Source organism: Pristiophorus japonicus, chromosome 10, assembly GCF_044704955.1.
Source record: "Pristiophorus japonicus isolate sPriJap1 chromosome 10, sPriJap1.hap1, whole genome shotgun sequence".
NCBI classification, from domain to species: Eukaryota; Metazoa; Chordata; class Chondrichthyes; family Pristiophoridae; genus Pristiophorus; species Pristiophorus japonicus.
This window is the reverse complement of record NC_091986.1, coordinates 115,476,649-115,496,647: the sequence shown is the minus strand read 5'-3', so window position 1 is coordinate 115,496,647 and position 19,999 is coordinate 115,476,649. Positions and strand designations below refer to the sequence as shown.

The 19,999-nt window shown below is 48.1% G+C and overlaps 1 protein-coding gene across 2 annotated transcripts in view; it reads right to left on the bottom strand.

The window, feature by feature from the left end:
* Window positions 1–19,999, bottom strand: part of LOC139275066 (NADP-dependent malic enzyme-like) — a 279,205-nt gene that overhangs the window by 136,593 nt on the left and 122,613 nt on the right. For both annotated transcript variants that reach the window (XM_070892011.1, XM_070892010.1), the window contains exons 3-4: window positions 18,538–18,671; window positions 4,972–5,121 (exon numbers count right to left, since the gene is read on the bottom strand). In XM_070892011.1, the coding sequence (XP_070748112.1) occupies window positions 4,972–5,121; window positions 18,538–18,671 (284 nt within the window). The remainder of the gene's footprint in view (window positions 1–4,971; window positions 5,122–18,537; window positions 18,672–19,999) is intronic.

The window sequence follows — 19,999 nt, the reverse complement described above, 5'->3', positions numbered from 1 at the left end:
CCTCATCTCCTTTCTGTCTTTTGCTTTTGCCTCCTTTTTGTTTCCCTCTGTCTCCCTGCATTGGTTCCCATCCCCCTGCCATATTAGTTTAAATCCTCCCCAACAGCACTAGCAAACACTCCCCCTAGGACATTGGTTCCGGTCCTGCCCAGGTGCCCGGTTTGTACTCGTCCCACCTCCCCCAGAACCGGTTCCAATGCCCCAGGAATTTGAATCCCTCCCTGCTGCACCACTGCTCAAGCCACGTATTCATCTGCGCTATCCTGCGATTCCTACTCTGACTATCATGTGGCACTGGTAGCAATCCCGAGATTACTATTTTTGAGGTCCTACTTTTTAATTTAGCTCCTAGCTCCTTAAATTCGTTTCGTAGGACCTCATCCCTTTTTTTACCTGTGTCGTTGGTACCAATGTGCACCACGACAACTGGCTGTTCTCCCTCCCTTTTTAGAATGTCCTGCACCCGCTCCGAGACATCCTTGACCCTTGCACCAGGGAGGCAACATACCATCCTGGAGTCTCGGTTGCGGCCGCAGAAACGCCTATCTATTCCCCTCACCATTGAATCCCCTGTCACTATTGCTCTCCCACTCTTTTTCCTGCCCTCCTGTGCAGCAGAGCCAGCCATGGTGCCATGAACTTGGCTGCTGCTGCCCTCTCCTGATGAGTCATCCCCCTCAACAGTACCCAAAGCAGTGTATCTGTTTTGCAGGGGGATGACCACATGGGACTCCTGCACTACCTTCCTTGCACTACTCTTCCTGTTGGTCTTCCATTCCCTATCTGGCTGTGGACCCTTTCCCTGCGGTACGACCAACTCGCTACACGTGATACTCACGTCATTCTCAGCATCGTGGATGCTCCAGAGTGAATCCACCCTCAGCTCCAACTCCGCAACGCGGACCGTCAGGAGCCTGAGGTGGATACACTTCCTGCAAATATAGTCATCAGGGACACTGGTGTCGTCCGAGTTCCCACATGGTACAGGAGGAGCATAACACCCGACCGAGCTCTCCTGCCATGACTTAACCCTTAGATACACTTAAATTGGCAACAACAATGTTAAAAGTTACTCACTGATATAGAAGAGAAAAAAGAAAAACTGCTCACCAATCACCAGCCAATCACTTACCCTCTTGGCTGTGACGTCACCTTTTGATTTCTTTCTACTTCTTTTTTGCCTTCTCCCTGTAGCTGCACAAGTCACGCCTTTTATAGGCCTCACCAACGCACCTCCTCGACGCTGCTCCCGACTGCCGCCGACGCTGGGCCCCGGACTCCCTGCTGTGCCTTTTATAGGCCTCACCACGCACCTCCTCGACGCTGCTCCCGACTGCCGCCGACGCTGGGCCCCGGACTCCCTGCTGTGCCTTTTATAGGCCTCTCCACGCACCTCCTCGACGCTGCTCCCGACTGCCACCGACACTGGGCCCCGGACTCCCTGCTGTGCCTTTTATAGACCTCACCACGCACCTCCTCGACGCTGCTCCCGACTGCCGCCGACGCTGGGCCCCGGACTCCCTGCTGTGCCTTTTATAGGCCTCTCCACGCACCTCCTCGACGCTGCTCCCGACTGCCGCCGACGCTGGGCCCCGGACTCCCTGCTGTGCCTTTTATAGGCCTCTCCACGCACCTCCTCGACTCTGCTCCCGACTGCCGCCGACGCTGGGCCCCGGACTCCCTGCTGTACCTTTTATAGGCCTCTCCACACACCTCCTCGACGCTGCTCCCGACTGCCGCCGACGCTGGGCCCCGGACTCCCTGCTGTACCTTTTATAGGCCTCTCCATGCACCTCCTCGACGCTGCTCCCGACGCTGAACTTCGATCATTTTTGCATCTTTTGAACTATTATGGGAAGTTCCTACCAAATTTGAATACAGTGTTATATCCACTGAATGAGCTGTTGAAAAAATAGGTCCATTTGAAGTGGTCAGAAGAATATGATGCAGCATTCAAGGAGTTGGTAGCGAGCACCATGTTAGTTCACTATGACGTATCTCAGGAGATCAAGCTAGCATATGACGCCTCTCCATATGGAGTTGGGGCAGTGATCCCTCATGTACTACATATTGGGAAGGAGAGACCAATTGCTTTTGCTTCACGCACTCTCAGTTCCAGTGAGCATAATTATGCGCAGATCGACAGGGAAGCTTCGGCATTAATTGTTGGGGTCAAGAAGTTCCACAAATACTTGTATGGTCATAAGTTTACAATCGTTAGAGCATAAGCCCCTGACAGAAATCCTCCATCTAAATTCCCCAGTTTCAACTTTAGCTGCAGCCCGAATGCAGAGATAGGCTTTGATTTTGTCAGCATATACGTATGACATTGAATACAGACGATCAGCTGATCACAGTAATGCTGATGCTGGGTCCAGGTTGCCATCCCCATCACAAGTGACACCCAATAGGAAAGAAGTGTTCTATTTTTCATACATTGATGAACTGCCAGTCACAGCTGAAGAGATTGGTAGAGCAACCAAACGTGACCCAGTTATGAAAAAGGTGCATGATTACATAGCAAATGGCTGGCCAAATCAGGTATCAGAGAAAGATATTCATCCATACTTCGTTCGTAGGAATGTATTATCAGTGGATAAAGATTGTAACATGCAAGAGTAGTTAATCCAAATAAGTTCAGGTCCAAATTGTTAGGAGATCTTCATGACCAGCACCTGGGAATGTGCTTGACCAAGAGTTTTGCACACAGTTACTTATGGTGGCCAGGTCTAGATAAAGATATAGAATACATCGTTGGTCAGTGTACAACATGTCAATCGGTATGCAAGAAACCACCATCTGTACCATTACAGCCATGGAAATGGCCTCCCAGGGTGTGGCAAAGGTTACCTGTAGACTTTGCTGAGCTAGAAGGACAACAATTGTTCATTGTGATTGATAGCCATTCGAAATGGAGAGAGGTGTTTCCGATGCAGAAAACAACAAGTAAAACACTAGACAATTTGCGAGATTGTTTTCTTCGTATGTCCTCCCAGAAGAAATTGTGTCTGATAATGGGCCACAATTTTGTTCAGAAGAATTTGCAGAGTTCATGAGCAGAAGCGGTGTGAAACATACCAAGGTTCCACCAGACCATCCTGCTTCAAATGTGCAGCAGAGCCCACAGTGCACATTGTAAAATGTGCCCTCATCAAGCAAATGTTGGATCCAAATCCAAAGAAACAGCAGTTGTCATTGGACCACAAATTGGCAAATTTTCTGATTACTTATCATAATACTCCTCGTACAACTACTGGTAGAACACCAATAGAGTTGTTTCTCAAACGACAGCCACGGACCAGGTTATCGTTGTTAAAGTCAAACTTGGCATAGTCAGAAGAGAAACAATTAATACAGAAAGAGAGTCATGATAGAGATGGAATAAGAGAGAGAAATCTGAAATTGAATCAGAAGGTTATAGTGAAGAACCATCACAAGTAATGGTTAAAGTGGTTACCAGGAAGAGTAGTGAAGATATGTGGCCCTCGCACATATTTGGTCAAGATGTTTGATCATGGAAAGGTTAGCTTTGTTCACATTGATCATCTTTTACCTACAGATGTGGAAGGAGTTGAAAGTTGGAATGATTCGATTATTTCTAATGAGTCAGATAGTCTTGTTACAAGTAGAGTACCAATAGCAAATCCTACATCAGGTGTACTAGATACAAGTCCAAGAGAATTTAAGTCCGAGTCTGAGTCAGGCAGACAAACAGTCTGAATTTCTAGAAAATTGAAAAGGTAGATCAAGGGTTACCCTTGGAGAAAAACTCGCCTCAGGCTCAGCCAAGAATGAGTCGAAGTTCGACACCACGTTTGGAAAGTTCTGTTCGAGAGCAAAGGTATCCTCTTCAAAACAGATTTGTAAATATGGCAAAATAAGTCCATATCTTTTGTTATGTATAACCATGCAAGTTATGTATGATGATTATTTGTTATGATTACTTCTTCATTAAGGAGGGAGAAGTGTAATATAGAGCTCCACCTAGTAGACTACTGCTCCACCTAGTGGCCTACTGTGGTAATGCAACCACTGCTGTAAATACAATAACAGAAAGTTCCAGATTGGAGCCATCTTGAGTGCGTGTGCTTTAGTGATGTCGTAAAGAATATATTACAGGCGGGTTGTGGGGAGCGCTCGATGCAAGGGGGAAACCCGGGAGAATGGATTTCCCACAGGCCCTGCCGACTTTAACAATAGGATCTGATTTGCATCTGCAGCCTCTGTTTCCCACCCACATCCAGCCAGATGGAGGCTGACTGGCTCCGGGCAGGTAGGCCTGCAGTACTGGGCCGCACACAGTAGGGAGGGAGGGATCAGGTGGGGGCTGATGCTGGCCTCTGGAGGATCGGGGGAGGGAGATAATGAAGATCACAGACTCCAGACGATCAGGAAGGAGTCCATTGAAGATTGGGGCCTCCAAAGCATCGTGGGAGTAAAGTGCAGATTGGGGCCAGCCACCAGAGGATCGGGGCCTCAAGATCATCACTGGGGGGGTCTTCGATCGCAAGGTTGGGTCTGGCAGAGACTCTAGATTCAGGAGGTAGGTATAAAGGCACACCTCCTGGATGCAGCAGTGCTCGCCTTGCTGTAACTGCTGGGTTTTACGAAGTTTTAAAATGGTGCTTAAAGAGGCTTCCAACCTCATTAAAATATTAAATTGATGTCCCGTCCCCTGGCAGCGGGTTGGTTGCCCGCCCCTTCCCGCCTCCATTAAAACCGGAAGTGAGCAGGTTGGAGGCGGGTTCAGGTCCGGGATACTGAATTTTTTTACAATTTAACTACCACCCCTGCTCCAAACCCCTCCGTTTTTTTTCAGGTAAAAATTCCCCACAAAAGGTCAATTTTGTAGAGTTTGATGATAGCACATTGAAAAACAAATTTAACAGCCCACAGATAAATTACAATACAATCCAAGCAGTGTGAAAAATACTAAGTTTTGAGGGATGACAGAGAAAAGCCTCAACTTACCGTGGCCGTCTAAAGGCAAGGCCATACTGCTGACATGCCAAGCCCACAGTAGGTGTGTAAATAATTGGCATAAATCTTTCGATGTTGGAAGTAAGCACTCTGTAGAAAAGTTTTTCATTTCGATCCTGGAGCGTCATTAGGATAATATACCTGTTGAGAAAAGCAAAGTAAGGAAGGTTACAACAGGCAACATTGAAAAGCTCACTGATCAGAAATGACTGCGAAATTCACTCTGCAATTACAACTAGATTTCAATTTCTGCAGGGTTTTTTTTTAGGAAACAAAATACATCCTTGCCAAACAATGAATATACCCTAAAAGGAAAATAAACCACATCTTTTCTTAACTGAATGTTCAATACATTCATTAGCACAAGAATACTGAACACTCACAAGAATATTGAACAATATGGTCTGAGCTGTAAAGTTGGATCATGTTCCTGTATGGATGATGCACAATGCAGCAAAGACCAGACAGTAAAAATTGATCAAACAAAAGCAAAACACTGGAGAGGTGCTGGAACTCAAATGAAAATAGAAAATGCTGCAAATACTCAGCAGGTCAGACAGCATCTGTGGAGAGAGAAACAGAGTTAACGTTTCAGGTCGATGATCTTTCATCAGAACTGAATGAGGTTAGAATTGAACAACTTAAGGAAGTGCCGAGCCAGGGAGAAGGGGGCAAGAACAAAAACGGAAGGTCTATGATGGGGGGGGTGGAGTAGGAGTGATTAAATAACAGAAGTGATGATGGCCCAAGGAAAAACGAGGTGATAATAAGACAAGTAGAGAAATAAAGGATTACAGCAGGGGAGGGAAGCATGGAAAATGGCAAAGAGGAGAAGGCACTCGTGGCCTGGGAATGTGGAAAAGAAAAGACATGCATTTTTATAGTGCCTTTCATGACCTCAGGACGTCCCAGAGCGCTTTACAGCCAATGAAGTACTTTTGATATGTGGTCACTACTGTTGTAATGCAGGAAACACAGCAGCCAATTGCACACAGCAAGCTTCCACAAATAGAAATGAGAATGACCATAAGAACCTAAGAAATAGGAGCAGGAGTAGGCCATTTGGCCCCTCGAGCCTGCTCCGCCATTTAATAAGATCATGGCTGATTTGATCATGGGCTCAGCTCCACTTCCCTGCTCGCTCCCCGTAACCCTTTACTCCCTTATCGCTCAAAAATCTGTCTATCTCTGCCTTAAATATATTCAATGACCCAGCCTCCACAGCACTCTGGGGCAGAGAAATCCATAGATTTACAAACCTGAGAGAAGAAATTCCTCCTCATCTCAGTTTTAAATGGGAGGCCACTTATTCTGAGATTATATCCCCTAGTTTTAGTTTCCTCTATGAGTGGAAATATCCTCTCTGCATCCACCTTGTCAAGCCCCCTCATTATCTTATATGTTTCAATAAGATCACCTCTCATTCTTCTGAACTCCAATGTGTATAGGCCCTGTCATGTACTCAGCTATCATTGTAACCCATGTATAAGCTGACCTAAGTTGTACACCTTGAGAACATTGACCACAAGGGGGTGAACTTGTGGGAGACACTCCTAACCTGGACTTCCAGGTATAAAAGGGGAAGCTTCACCCACCTTCATCACTGGAGGTCTTGGTAATAAAGGTAACTGGTCACAGAGTGACCTCTCAAGTATGGGCAACGTGTGCATTTATACTGTATAGTAAGGACTTATCATTGGCGACGAGAAACTGGGATTTAAATCACGCGAGCATGGCCACTAGCAGCACAGACGAGAGGTACTGTGTTGGTGATGATTGGGACGACTTTATTGAGAGACTACAGCAAAGTTTTGTCACTAAGGAATGGTTGGGACAGGATTCAGACGACAAACGCAGGGCTCATCTCCTGACTGTTTGTGGATCCAGAACGTACTCCTAATGAAGGACCTTCTAACGCCAGAGAAGCCGGCGGACAAGACGTTCGAAGAGCTCCGTAAGTTGATCGGCGAGCAGCATGCACATGACGAGACACCGGTTTTACACGCACCGGCGACGAGAAGAACAAAGCGTTCCTGACTTCGTGGCAGATCTCCGGCGACTGGCGAGCCTATGCAAGTTCCCAGATGCATGCAGAGCGGAGATGCTGCGAGACTTTTTTTATTGAGGGCATCGGGCACACTGGGGTTTTCAGGAAACTGATTGAGACCAAAGACTTGACCTTGGAAACGACAGCTCTGATAGCCCAGACATTTATCTCCGGGGAGCAAGAGACCAGAATGATGTATGACAAAAATCTTGGCTCAAATGCGGCAAACGACCAGGGAGTCAACATTGCTAACGTGGAACACAGTTCTCTAGGTAGACAAGGGCAATCGGATATGCCCCAGCATGTAGTCGAACCCAAAGGGGGAATTCAACAGAGACAATGGCTAGCTGAACAGCGCTTCATGCCATCACAATGGACAATGTGGCCAGTAATGGAGCCATCAAAACCTGTTAATGGTGCGCTTAACGACAGTTACAGAGACAGTCAGAGACGATCGACTGGTAATGGACCTTTTGTTTCCAACAACGGGGCCTCCAGCTCATGCTGGAGGTGTGGAGGCAAACACCCAGCCAGAGCTTGCAGGTATCAGCAATATACCTGCAGAAACTGCAACGTCTGCGGTCACTTGGCGCGTATGTGCAGGAAGCCTGCAGCCAGGTTGATGTACGAGGAAGATGGGCCCAATGTAAGCCCTACGAGGCCAAATGAATACTGGGGGAAATTGCTGGAAGCTGAAGTTCAGCGAGTTCATGTGAAACACATATACAGTTCATATACCAGGATGCCACCGATAATGAAGAAAGTGCTCCTCAATGGCATCCCACTATTAATGGAGCTAGACACGGGGGCCAGCCTGTCCCGGATGAGTATCAAAACAGTTCGAAAGGTTGTGGGTGTCCAAGGCCAGGAGGCCCAAATTATTGCCGATTGACGCACAGATACGGACATATACAAAGGAGATCATTCTGGTGCTAGGCAGTGCCACGGTAGTCGTGACCCACAAAGATTCGGAGAACAGGTTGCCACTCTGGATTGTCCCGGGGGACGGTCCTGCACTACTGGGGAGGAGCTGGCTTGCTGTCATGAACTGGAAATGGGGCGATGTCAATGCAATTTCTTCTGTGGAGCGAGCATCATGCTCACAGGTCCTGGACAAATTTGACTCATTATTTCAACCCGGCATCAGCACTTTCATGGGGCCAAGGTAGTGATTCACATAAACCAGGACGCCAGGCCAGTACACCACAAGGCCAGAGCGGTAACCGTACGTGATGCGGGAAAAGATAGAATGCGAATTGGACCACCTGCTGAGGAAAGGCATCATCTCGCCAGTCGAATTCAGTGACTGGGCGAGCCCGATTGTGCCGGTGCTCAAGGCGGATGGTTCGGTCAGGATATCTGGTGATTACAAGGCCACCATCAATCGGGTGTCACTCCAAGACCAATACCCGCTACCGAGAGCGGAGGACCTCTTTGCGACGCTATCCAGTGGCAAACTTTTTTCAAAATTGGACCTGACCTCAGCTTACATGACCCAGGAGCTGGCGAGTGAGTCAAAGAAGCTGACCACCATCACGACACACAAGGGTATAACAGATGTCCGTTCGAGATTCATTCGGCCGCGCGATCTTTCAGGGAAACATGGAAAGCCTCCTCAAGTCGATTCCAAGGACGGTGGTTTTTCAAGACGACATCCTCATTACGGGTTACGATACTGAAGAACACCTCCACAACCTGGAGGAGGTGCTACGCAGACTGGACCGGGTATGGCTGCAACTGAAAAAGGCAAAGTGCGTCTTCTTAGCTCCAGAGGTAGAATTCCTGGGGAGGAGGGTAGCAGCAGACGGGATCAGACCTACTGCGTCCAAAACGGAAGCGATCCAGAGAGCACCCAGACCCCGTAACATGACAGAGCTGCATTTGTTCCTGGGGCTCCTGAACTATTTTGATAACTTTCTTCCCAAATTGAGCACGCTGTTAGAGCCGCTACACGTGCTCCTACGCAAAGGTCGCGATTGGGTCTGGGGGAACAGCCAGGAAAGGGCTTTTGATGGAGCATAACAAATTGCGTGCTCTAACAAACTGTTAACGTTATATGACCCGTGTAAGAAACTTGTTTTAACGTGCAATGCGTCATCCTATGGTGTCGGGTGTGTGTTGCAGCATGTGAATGCCAATGGTCAGTTACAGCCGGTAAGCTTATGCCTCCAGAAGTCTGTCCCAGGCAGAAAGGGGCTACGGGATGGTAGAAAAGGAAGTGCTAGCATGTGTACGTGCAGTAAAAAAAAATGCACCAGTACCTGTTTGGCAGGAAATTTGAGCTGGAGACAGATCACAAACCCTAACGTCCCTTTTGGCCGACAACAAGGCCATAAATGCGAATGCATCGGCCCGGATACAGAGGTGGGCACTTACGTTAGCCATCTATGACTACACAATTCGGCACAGACCGGGCACTGAAAACTGCACCGATGCACTCAGCAGGCTCCCACTAGCCACCACTGAGGGGGCAACTGAGCATGATGCTGAGGTGGTCATGGCTGTTGAAGCTTTCGAAAGCGAAGGCTCACCTGTGACAGCCCGTCAGATTAAATTCTGGACAAATAAAGAACCGCTACTGTCTTTAGTTAAGAAATATGTCCTGAATGGGGACTGGGCAGCCACGTACGAGGCATGCCCTGAGGAATTTAAACCATTTCATAGGCGCAAGGATGAACTCTTGATTCAGGCCGATTGCCTACTGTGGGGAAACTGAGTAGTCATGTCCCAGATGGGCAGAGAGGTGTTTAGCAGAGAACTTCACAATGAGCACCCGGGCATTGTCATGATGAAGGCAATTGCCAGGTCACACGTTTAGTGGCCAGGGATAGACGCAGACCTGGAACTGTGTGTTCGCAGGTGCAACACGCGTGCTCAGCTGGGCAACGCCCCCCTTAGCCCCTGGTCCTGGCCCGCCAAGCCATGGTCACGCATCCGTGTGGACTACGCAGGTCCTTTCATGGGAAAAATGTTTTTGGTTGTAGTAGACGCCTACTCCAAATGGATTGAGAGTGCCATTTTAAATTCAAGCACATCCTTCTGCCACGGTAGAATGTCTACGGGCAATGTTCGCCGCCCATGGTTGACCGGATGTCTTGGTTAGCGATAATGGCCCGTGCTTCACAAGCACTGAATTATTCCAGGACTTAATGGCAGGCAATGGAATCAACCATGTCAGAACGGCACCATTCAAGCCGGCCTCAAACGGCCAGGCAGAACGAGCAGTGCAGATAATCAAACAGGGGATGCTCAGAATCCAAGGGGGTTCCCTACAAAGCCGCTTATCACGCCTCCTGTTGGCCAATAGATCCCGACCACCCTCGCTCACAGGGGTTCCACCCGCAGAGCTGCTAATGAAAAGGACGCTCAAAACCAGGTTATCCCTTATACACCCCACTATGAAAGAAATTGTTGAGAGCAGGCGTCAATCACAATGTGACTACCATGACGGGAATGCGAGGGCGCGATGTACTGATGTCAATGACCCTGTTTTTGTCCTTAATTACATTGCAGGGCCCAAATGGCTTACAGGCACTGTGATTGCCAATGAGAGGAATAGAGTTTTGGTAGTTAAACTTACCAATGGACAAATCTGCCGCAAACACGTGGATCAAACTAAAAGGATGTTCAGCAACCCCATAGAAGCAGCAGACGACGAACACGACGTAGCGTTTACTCCACCACAGGTGACCGAACACCGGAACCAAGCGGAGGAGAGCCCAGTCACTGTGGGCAGTCCGGACAGGCCTGAGGCACCGCAAACAGCAGACACTCAGGCCAGCGCCCAACAACCGGAGCCATAACTCAGGCGCTCTACAAGGGAGCGTAAACCACCAGAGAGACTTAACCTGTGATCCCAATAAGACTTTGGGGGGAGAGGTGATGTCATGTATTCAACTATCACTGTAACCCATGTATAAGCTGACCTAAGTTGTACACCTTGAGAACATTGACCACAAGGGGGTGAACTTGTGGGAGACATTCTTAACCTGGACTTCCAGGTATAAAAGGGGAAGCTCCACCCATCTTCATCACTTGAGGTCTTGGTAATAAAGGTAACGGGTCACAGAGTGACCTTCTCTCAAGTATGGGCCTCGTGTGCATTTATACTGTATAGTAAGGACTTATCAGGCCCAACCTACTCAACCCCCTCCGCTTCGGAATCAACCTAGTGAACCTTCTCTTAACAGCCTCCAATATAAGTATATCCTTCCTTAAATACGGAGACCAAAACTGTGCGCAGTACTTCAGGTAATCTGTTTTTTTGTTATGTTGATTGAGAAATAAATATTGGCCAAGACACAGGGGATAACGCCCCTGCTCTTCTTCAAAATCCACCTGAGAGAGCAGATGGGGCTTCGGTTTAATGTCTCATCCATAGGATGGCATCTCCGACAGTGTGGCATTCCCTTAGTATTGCACTGAAGTGTCAGCCTAGATAGTTGTGTTCAAGTCTCTGGAGTGGGACTTGAACCCACAACTTTCTGACTCAAAGGCGATAATGCAACCCCCGCTGAGCTACGGTTGGCACTTCTAGAGAAAGGCAGGCCGAACCCAGGGATGGGGACCACCCCTCCAGCTATGTACCAATAAGGCATCCTCACCCCAAGCACCAGCCTACACCTCCTCCACTCCCTGTGGCTCGAGTGCAGCTGTCCTCCATTACCAGCGCCTACTGTCTGAGAGAAAAGAGGTTAAGGTCCAAAGTTGTTCAACTCAAATATTAAGGCTGGAAGGCTATAAAGTGCCTAAGCACTATATAATGTAAAACTCACTTGGTGCAGCTAAAGTGTTACAGTTGTATCATCTTCACACAAACATACAATCATATAGGCTTTCAACTCAAGATAACCTTATAATAGTGTGTTATGTAACCTAAGCTTGACTACAAATGTCTGTGGAGAACTGTATATCTTGTTTATATGTAGTGTTACTTTGCTGGGAAGTATTCCAAAGGAAGGTACCAGAAAAAAAACACACACCTTCACGAAGGAACGACAGCCGTATAAATGGGCTCGGCGCATTCTCAGTCGCAAATATGTCGGTCTGGAATGAATTCTGAAATACTGCACCAAGTGGACATTCTTCAAAGGTGTCAGACACGCAAGAAGGTTTTTGGGAAAGTTTCGAGAAAACACAAAGCTATTTGACTGAAACGACCTTGTTACAGTGGTGTGAGGTGGGAGAGGCGAGAACACGTGTCATGCAGCCAGTATTTTATTTCTGCAAACTGTATATGGTATGGCCTGTTGCAAAGTGATCTGTGGAACTACTTTTGCAGAGATCCTAAAATCCTAAAATGGGAAGTGATGCAGTGCATTAGATATCATGGCAAAAGAAAGTTTTAAAAGATGGCTGTGTTTTTGGATATAATTGAGCAATGCAGGAATATTTGGGAATGGCAAACAGCTTTTACTTTTATAATAGATGATGCTGAGCCTATAATAATGGAAATAGTCCATGTGCTCTTGAGACATTCCAGCAGAAAAAAAACCAAATTATTTTTAATAAGAGACACAGCCTGGATTCTTCTAACAATCAGGGTAAACAGACTCTTGAAAGTGGTTAGTCAGTAGAGCGCTTGTGGCTTTCGATGGAGAATTTTCATTTATCTGGTTCATGGACTAGATCTCTCCTTAACCCCAAATAATTTCTGCCCATCGCATTTTAGATTTTCATTTGCTCCTTCGATAAAAATGAGAGCGATTATATGCACAAACCTACAACTTCATTTATGCTACGTTGAGAAACTCCAGAGTCCTGGATTTGTCTTCCAACACTTTAAATCTGCCTCTGCTCCATGTCTGCTTTCGTCCCTCCCTCATAATCTACCCCAACTGTTTCTTCTCCATCTCCACTTCTTGCAGACAGACCCACCTGAAGAGTTAAGCCTTGAGACTCTCTTGCTGCTTGGGCAGCAAGTCTTGCTCCCTTCTAGCTCCAGCTCCAAGGGTCCAAAGGACTGCATCTTGCTTAGAAAAAGCCCCCCTTCCCGCGGCCCAGCTGATGCACAGGGGGTACTTTAACCCCCTGCCCCCCCATGACGGGTAGGAGGCGCCAGGGGGCAGAAATTCTTAAAAATGGGAAACTTACGGTTTAACCAGGGTGGGTTGGGGAGCGGCAAGAAACCTGTACTCGAGAGGCGGGTCAGTAACTATAATATTTAAATGAGGCTGCATGTGGATTTAATGACTGCAGCCTGGTTCGAAGGACTCAGGAATCTCGGCAGCTGAAAGGAAGCGAGAACTGCCAGATTAAACAGCTAAGTACTTTCCCATCAGTGCTTGTGGGCCAGGTGGAGCAGGAATGCTCCCCTCAACCCGTGGTCCCCAAGCTAACCTGCCGCGATCTCTCCCTCCCTCCCTCTCCTGGATCTGCCGACCCCCACCCTGTATTCTAACCTTTAGCCCCCGTGATCCAATGCCGAGCCACAATCTCTTCTTCCTTCCCGCCCCCCACCAATCCACAGTTCCCAGCTGCAGCCTTCTACCGCAGGCTTTCCAGCCCAACAGCCTCTCAATCTGGCTGGCTGCTGGATGGGGAAACTGAAAAAAAAGTTCTAAATGTGGTCTTGCAGTTACATTTGGCAGGATCTTCACATTACCTACATTTCCAGGCTGCTAGAAGTCGCCCTTGATCCCTCCCCGCCTTCCCATGAATATCAGGGCCACAGAGACACCCTCTCCTTCGCACATTCGCAAACCCATAGGCTATCCTTTTAGTATTTTTGTTTTTTCCTTGAGGTAGCTAGTCCATTACTTATTAGACGAGGGCCCAGGGGCAGAACGGGCCAGCCCGCACTGCGATATGTGCGCACACCAGGTCCATGCAGCAGAACTGGTCTCCAGTCATCTTGGTTAATCCTTGCCACTGGACCAAGACCTAGCTCTGTCAAGCCCGTGTGGTGGCTGGTGTGCAACGGCCACCACACGTTAAAAAAATCCACACAAAGGCATCTTCCACCCTTCAACATGTAGTTCGGGACCTGGAATATTAGGTCCTTCATTGAAACACCTGTGAACTCATCCCTTTTTGGCGTGGAAGCAAGTCATCCTCGATACGAGGGTCTGCCTATGAGAGAGTTATAAAATGTTTATGATTTGACAATATTAAATGAAAATTTCCTACTTGTGTTTATCCACTGTTTAGCTCAAAATTAAACAAATTATCCAGATGAGTTAGCTGAATAAACAAAATGTCTAAGTTGCACTTTAATTTATTTGACCCTAGTGTCTGGCAGCACACTGATGGGAAAACTTTCACGTTTATTTCTATAGAGTTTCACAGTACATCCTAGCTTTATCTAGCATTCCAAACTACTGGAAAAACTGACCCATTAGCAACCACATTGCTGTGCATTCCATTAAAAGGAGTATCCTGTACTTGAATAGAGATTTGGCTCTAATCCAAGTCCAAGCAGCAGAGGGGCAGTGAAGCACAATATTTTGTTCAGTGGCTCTTAATGTGAAACTCTGCCTTTGTTTTGTTCATTCTTCAGTCATCAGACAATGGGCCAGAATTTGCGGTGGGTATGATGACGAACTCTCAGAGTGCGCCGTCATACCGCCTCTGAAATGGACAGCAAGTTCGAGATTTCCACATGCGCTAAATCCCGAACTTGCGATCTATCAAGTACCGACTTGACAGATGATCCACACAGACAGGGAACTCCTCATTGTTGGCGCAGAGTTGGGCTAATTGTCCATCAACTATCCAGCAATTACCTACGAAAATTTTAAGGGAACACCTCAAACGATCCAAAGCATCGTTCGGCATGTTTTAACATTATTTATTTCACGAAATCTAGAACATTACACGGAAGCACTTGAGCTCCGTTTGAATAATTTAGCACTAAGCTTCGTAGAATTGCGAAAAGCTTATTTTGTTAATTTGTTTTAGTATCTACACATTGAAATCCGGATGTTGAAGCTTGGTGCTGTCATTTCCCCAGTTTTTTTTAATGTGGGACAATCTGAATTCAACCGATACTAAATCCCAAACAGGAAGTCCCGCCCCAGCCACGAAATTGCGGTTACCGCCCCTCACAGAAAGCGGAGCGCAATGTCGCGCGCGGCACTTCCTGTTGGGGCGGGGGGCTACTCTGGCAAGTTTGGCAGCGCTACGCGGCTTCTTCGCATAGTGCTGATGTATTGCAACGCCCCATCCCTTCCATTAAAGGGGAGGGTCGTTGCAAACTCTGCAGGTCCTTTGATAATGTCCAATGGACCATCAGGCCTGCGTGGTGCCATGGCCGCAGCCCGGCATCCAAACGGAGCGTCGGGCTGCACGACGGCAGCCCAGACCACGCGACAGCAGATTACAATGGGCCGATGGGCGAGTCGGCTGGAAAAAAAATGGCAGTGCACGGCGCAGCACATCTCCCCTTTAACTTCCGCCCCGGGAGCGGAGGTCGGCCCAGTTCACGACTTGCGAAGTTGGCGCTGGCGCCACTCGCTGCAGCCTTGCGAGGCTGGCCAATTTATACCGCAGGGCGCTACCAGCGGGGTGCTTTGCTACCGTGTCAGCACCTCCACTAACTCCCGCACAATTGTGCAAGAGCCAGTAGCGTGCACCCGTCCGTCCGTCCCGCCCCCCCCCCCCCGGCAAAAACAGTTTTGTGCCCCATTAGCAGCCGCCACCGCCCCCCCCCCCCACCCCACCTCCCCGAGGCGCTAACAGGAGACGCAGAACGGGACAATTTTGGCCCATAAAGCTTTTAAAGTCACCGTACGATGCTGTTGTCATTGACCATTGACTGTGCCCATTCTATGAGTCGACTATGCAACATTCAGCATGTCAGGTGCCAGTTTGCATCCTCCATTCTCCCATGAGCCTGGTGCAATGGTTCCTTCATATCTGTCAACAATGTAAGGAAACTCGGTGCTTCCTAGATCCAAGGTCGTCCCATCCTCGGTTATCGAACTGCAGTACGCGGACGATGCTTACGTCTGCGCACATTCAGAGGCCGAACTCCAAGCCAACATTAACACCTTCACTAAAGTGTACGAAAGCATGGACCTTACGCTAAACATCCATAAGACAAAGGTCCTCCACCAACCTGACCCCACCACACAGCACTGTCCCCCAGTCATCAAAATCCATGGCTCGGCCCTGGACAACGTGGACCATTTTCCATACCTCGGGAGTTTATTATCAGCAAGGGCAGACATCGATGACTAGGTCCAACACCGTCTCCAGTGTGCCTGTGCAGCCTTTGGTCACCTGAGGAAGAGTGTGTTCGAAGACCAGGACCTCAAATCTGGAACCAAGCTTAAAGGTCTACAGGGCAGTAGTGATACCCGCCCTCCTTTATCGCTCAGAGACGCGGATTATATACAGCAGACACCTCAAAGCGCTGGAGAGGTATCATCAACGCTGCCTCTGCAAGAACTTTCAAATCCACTGGGAGGATAGACAAACCAACATCAGTGTCCTCGCCCAGACCAACATCCCCAGCCTCGACGTGCTGACCACACTCGACCAGCTACGTTGGGCAGGCCACATCGTCCACATGCCTGACACGAGACTCCCTAAGCAAGTGCTCTACTCAGAACTCCTACACGGCAAGCGAGCCCCAGGTGGGCAGAGGAAACGCTTCAAGGACACCCGCAAAGCCTCCTTGATAATGTGTAACATCCCCACCGGCACCTGGGAATCCCTGGTCCAAGACCGCCCAAAGTGGAGGAAGAGCATCCGGGAGGGCACTGAGCACCTAGAGTCTCGTCGCAGAGAGCATACAGAAAACAAGCACAGACAGTAGAAGGAGCAGGCGGCAACCCAGGCTCCCCACCCACCCTTTCCTTCAACCACTGTCTGCCCCACCTGTTAGACACTAATTCCCGCACTGGACTGTACAGCCACCTGAGAACTCACTTTTAGAGTGGAGGCAAGTCTTCCTCGATTTCGAGGGACAGCCTATGATGATGATATACAATATTTACAGTTGTAGTAATTATGGTGCAAAACTCCTAGCATAATAGTGACAACATAGGAACACATTTTCAGAGGCCCAAATATTGGAAAGGCTTCATATGTAATTGTGTACAAAAATTGCTGCATTGGAATTGTAGTGTATGAATAAAGAGTTGACTGGATACTGTGAGCTCAAAATAAAGTGTGACCTTAGTCTTTTATTGCAGGTCTCCAGAGTGCCTCTCCAGCCTGAGAGGTCTCCTTAAGTACAGGTGCTCCCAAGCGATTGTGGGATCCCTTGGGACTCCAGGGGATGAGCCCTCAGGTGGCTACACAAGGTATTTACAGGTTTACATATATAACAGGAATTTTTAAAAAATTGTTCATGGGATGTGGCCAGCCAACAAGGCCAGCATTTATTGCCCACCCCTAATTGTCCTTCAGAAGGCTGATGGTAAGCCACCTTCTTGAACCGCTGCAGTCCTTGTGGTGGATACTCCCACATGCTGTTAGGGAGGGAGTTCCAGGATTTTGACCCAGCGACAATGAAGGAATGACAATATATTTCCAAGTCAGGGTGGTGTGTAACTTGGAGGGGAACTTGCAGCTTTCCATGCACCTTTTGCCCTTGTCCTTCTAGGTGGTAGAGATTGAGGGTATGGGAGGTACTGTCAAAGAAGCCGTGGTGAATTGCTGCACTGCATCTTGTAGATAGTACACACTGTAGCCATGGTACGCCGATGGTGGATGGAGTGAATGTTTGAGGTGATGGATGAGGTGCCAATCAAGCCGGCTGCTTTGTCATGATGTCGAATTTCTTGAGTGTAGTTGGAGCTGCACTCATCCACGCAAGTGGAGAGTATTCCTTCACACTCCTGACTTGTGGGTACTTTTAAAATGTTTGAGATATTAGATCAAATATATATCTGTTCATTTAAAATTTCACTGATCACCTACTTTGCACAAGTGAAGGGACAAGTTACACTGCTGCTTTTGTGTCAATTTGAAGCAGTTTGGGGTGTGTAATGACACAAGTCCCAATATAACTTCAATGCCAGATCTCAATCTAAGCATATTGAAGCCAAGCAGTGTGAGCCCTCCTCCAACAGTTCACTTCACGCCACTGAGAGTTCTCACTATTTGCAAAATAACTCCAGACTGATGCAAAGCTGCATTTAAAAAGCTCTAAGGAGCTTGCTGCAACAAATGTACATTTTTCTCACAGGAAAGAAACCCAGGGTAGATTACACTCAGTTAGTGGACTTATTGCTCCTGTGCGTAATGGTGGACTCAGTATGCACTACCTGCGACAGTGACAAAAGACTTTTTCAAAACTGGACCTAACTGGAGTTTAGTTTCATGGTGTCAATCCTTCATTTATGACCATTAAATGTGGTAGAATTGTGGTTTCAGGGTTTCATTGAAAGCCCTTAAACACTTGTTGTTTTTCATCCTGGCTCTGAGGCAGGTCTTGGTTAACTTGGAGTTCCTGAATTTAAAATGGTTTGTTATCAACAAAGAAAATAACTGAAATCATCCTTTTATACATTTGCCATATGTCTGTTGAATTTCACATTTATTTTATAGCAATTACCTACTTGTCAAGATCATTGGTTTTGGTCTCGTAGCTTTTAAGGACACGGAGAACCTGAACACCTTGTGTTAAAAAACATGGTGGGAGCAGACCATGAATTCCAAGCTGCAGCCTTTCTTCAAGACTAAACGCCATACCCTGCAAGAGAAAGAAGAAAAAAAGATTTGAGTTTATATATCGCCTTTCACGAATACCGAACCTCTCAAAGCGCTTTAAAGCCAATGAAGTACTTATTGGCGTGTAGTCACTGTTGTAATGTAGGAAAACAAAAATATCTTCAAAAAAACTGCACTTTTGCAACAACATGCTATAGCTTGGACAAAAATTAAACAAATGTTTCAAGTGCGAATATTCTCGATGGGTGAGAAGGTTCTAAATAATAAAAACCGGGAACGAGTCCCCAACGCTACCGCGTACGCGCCTGTCGCCATTTCTACAGTGGCGGGTGGTGCGACACGAGAGTCTCCCGTCATGAAGGCAGGAAACATCACTAATATTAATTCAGGCTCCCACAGTGCAGTTGGCAGCCTGATTTAAATTTAAGGGACTGACTATTTATACTGTGTTTTTTCTGTCTTTCTGCACGAGTCTGTTCAGACTCTGCCCCCAATGCTTCTCACCCGAACCAAAGTGCCGGACCTAAAGTGCGGCCCCGAACCCGAATCAATCCAACCACGTTGCTTACTGAGCCCTCGACTGAGCGGCCCGACCTGGTGAGTGGCCGAGAATAAAGGGGGGCGGGGGCAGGAGGAAGAGAGAAAGAGACAGAGACTGGGGGCGGGGGGGGGTCGGGATGGAGAGAGCCTGGCGGGGTGGGGAGAGAGCGAATGTGTGGAGGGGGGGGAGGGAAGAGAGAATGTGTGAGGGGGAGGGAGGAGAAGAGAGGGAGTGTGTGAGGGGGAGGGGGGAGAAAAGAGAGAGTGTCAGGGGGTGAGGGGAGAGGAGAGAGAGAGCCTGGGGTGGGAGGGTAGGGAGAGTCTGGGGGGCAGGGGTGGAAGAAAGAGCCTGCTGGGCAGGGGGGAGGGGGGGGGGGGAAGAGAAAAGAGAGAGACACACGGGTGGCGGGGATCGGAGGGAAGAGGAGTAACTCAAGGAAGACAGATCATGTTCTTACAACCCCCTACAAGGGACATAGTTGGAGTGGATGAAACCCAGAAGTCACGACACTGTCACTATTCACTTCATATCCAATAAACCTGCTAACAATCCGTACACAATGCCCCATTTATGGGGGTGCGGGGGGGGGGCGGCAAGGTCATGCTTGGTGTAAGGAGGAACTTCGGCTGGGGACGGGATGCACTTGCGCTGGGGTAAGGCACTTCGGTTGGCACTTGATGGCTTCTGGGGAGATCTATCCTCTGTGGCTTCTGGAATTCAAAGTGGATCAAGTTACAATTTGCAAAATCAGTGAGAACTTGTGATGGGTGGCTCCTGAAGTGGAAACTTCAGGGCGTGGCTTATCCTGC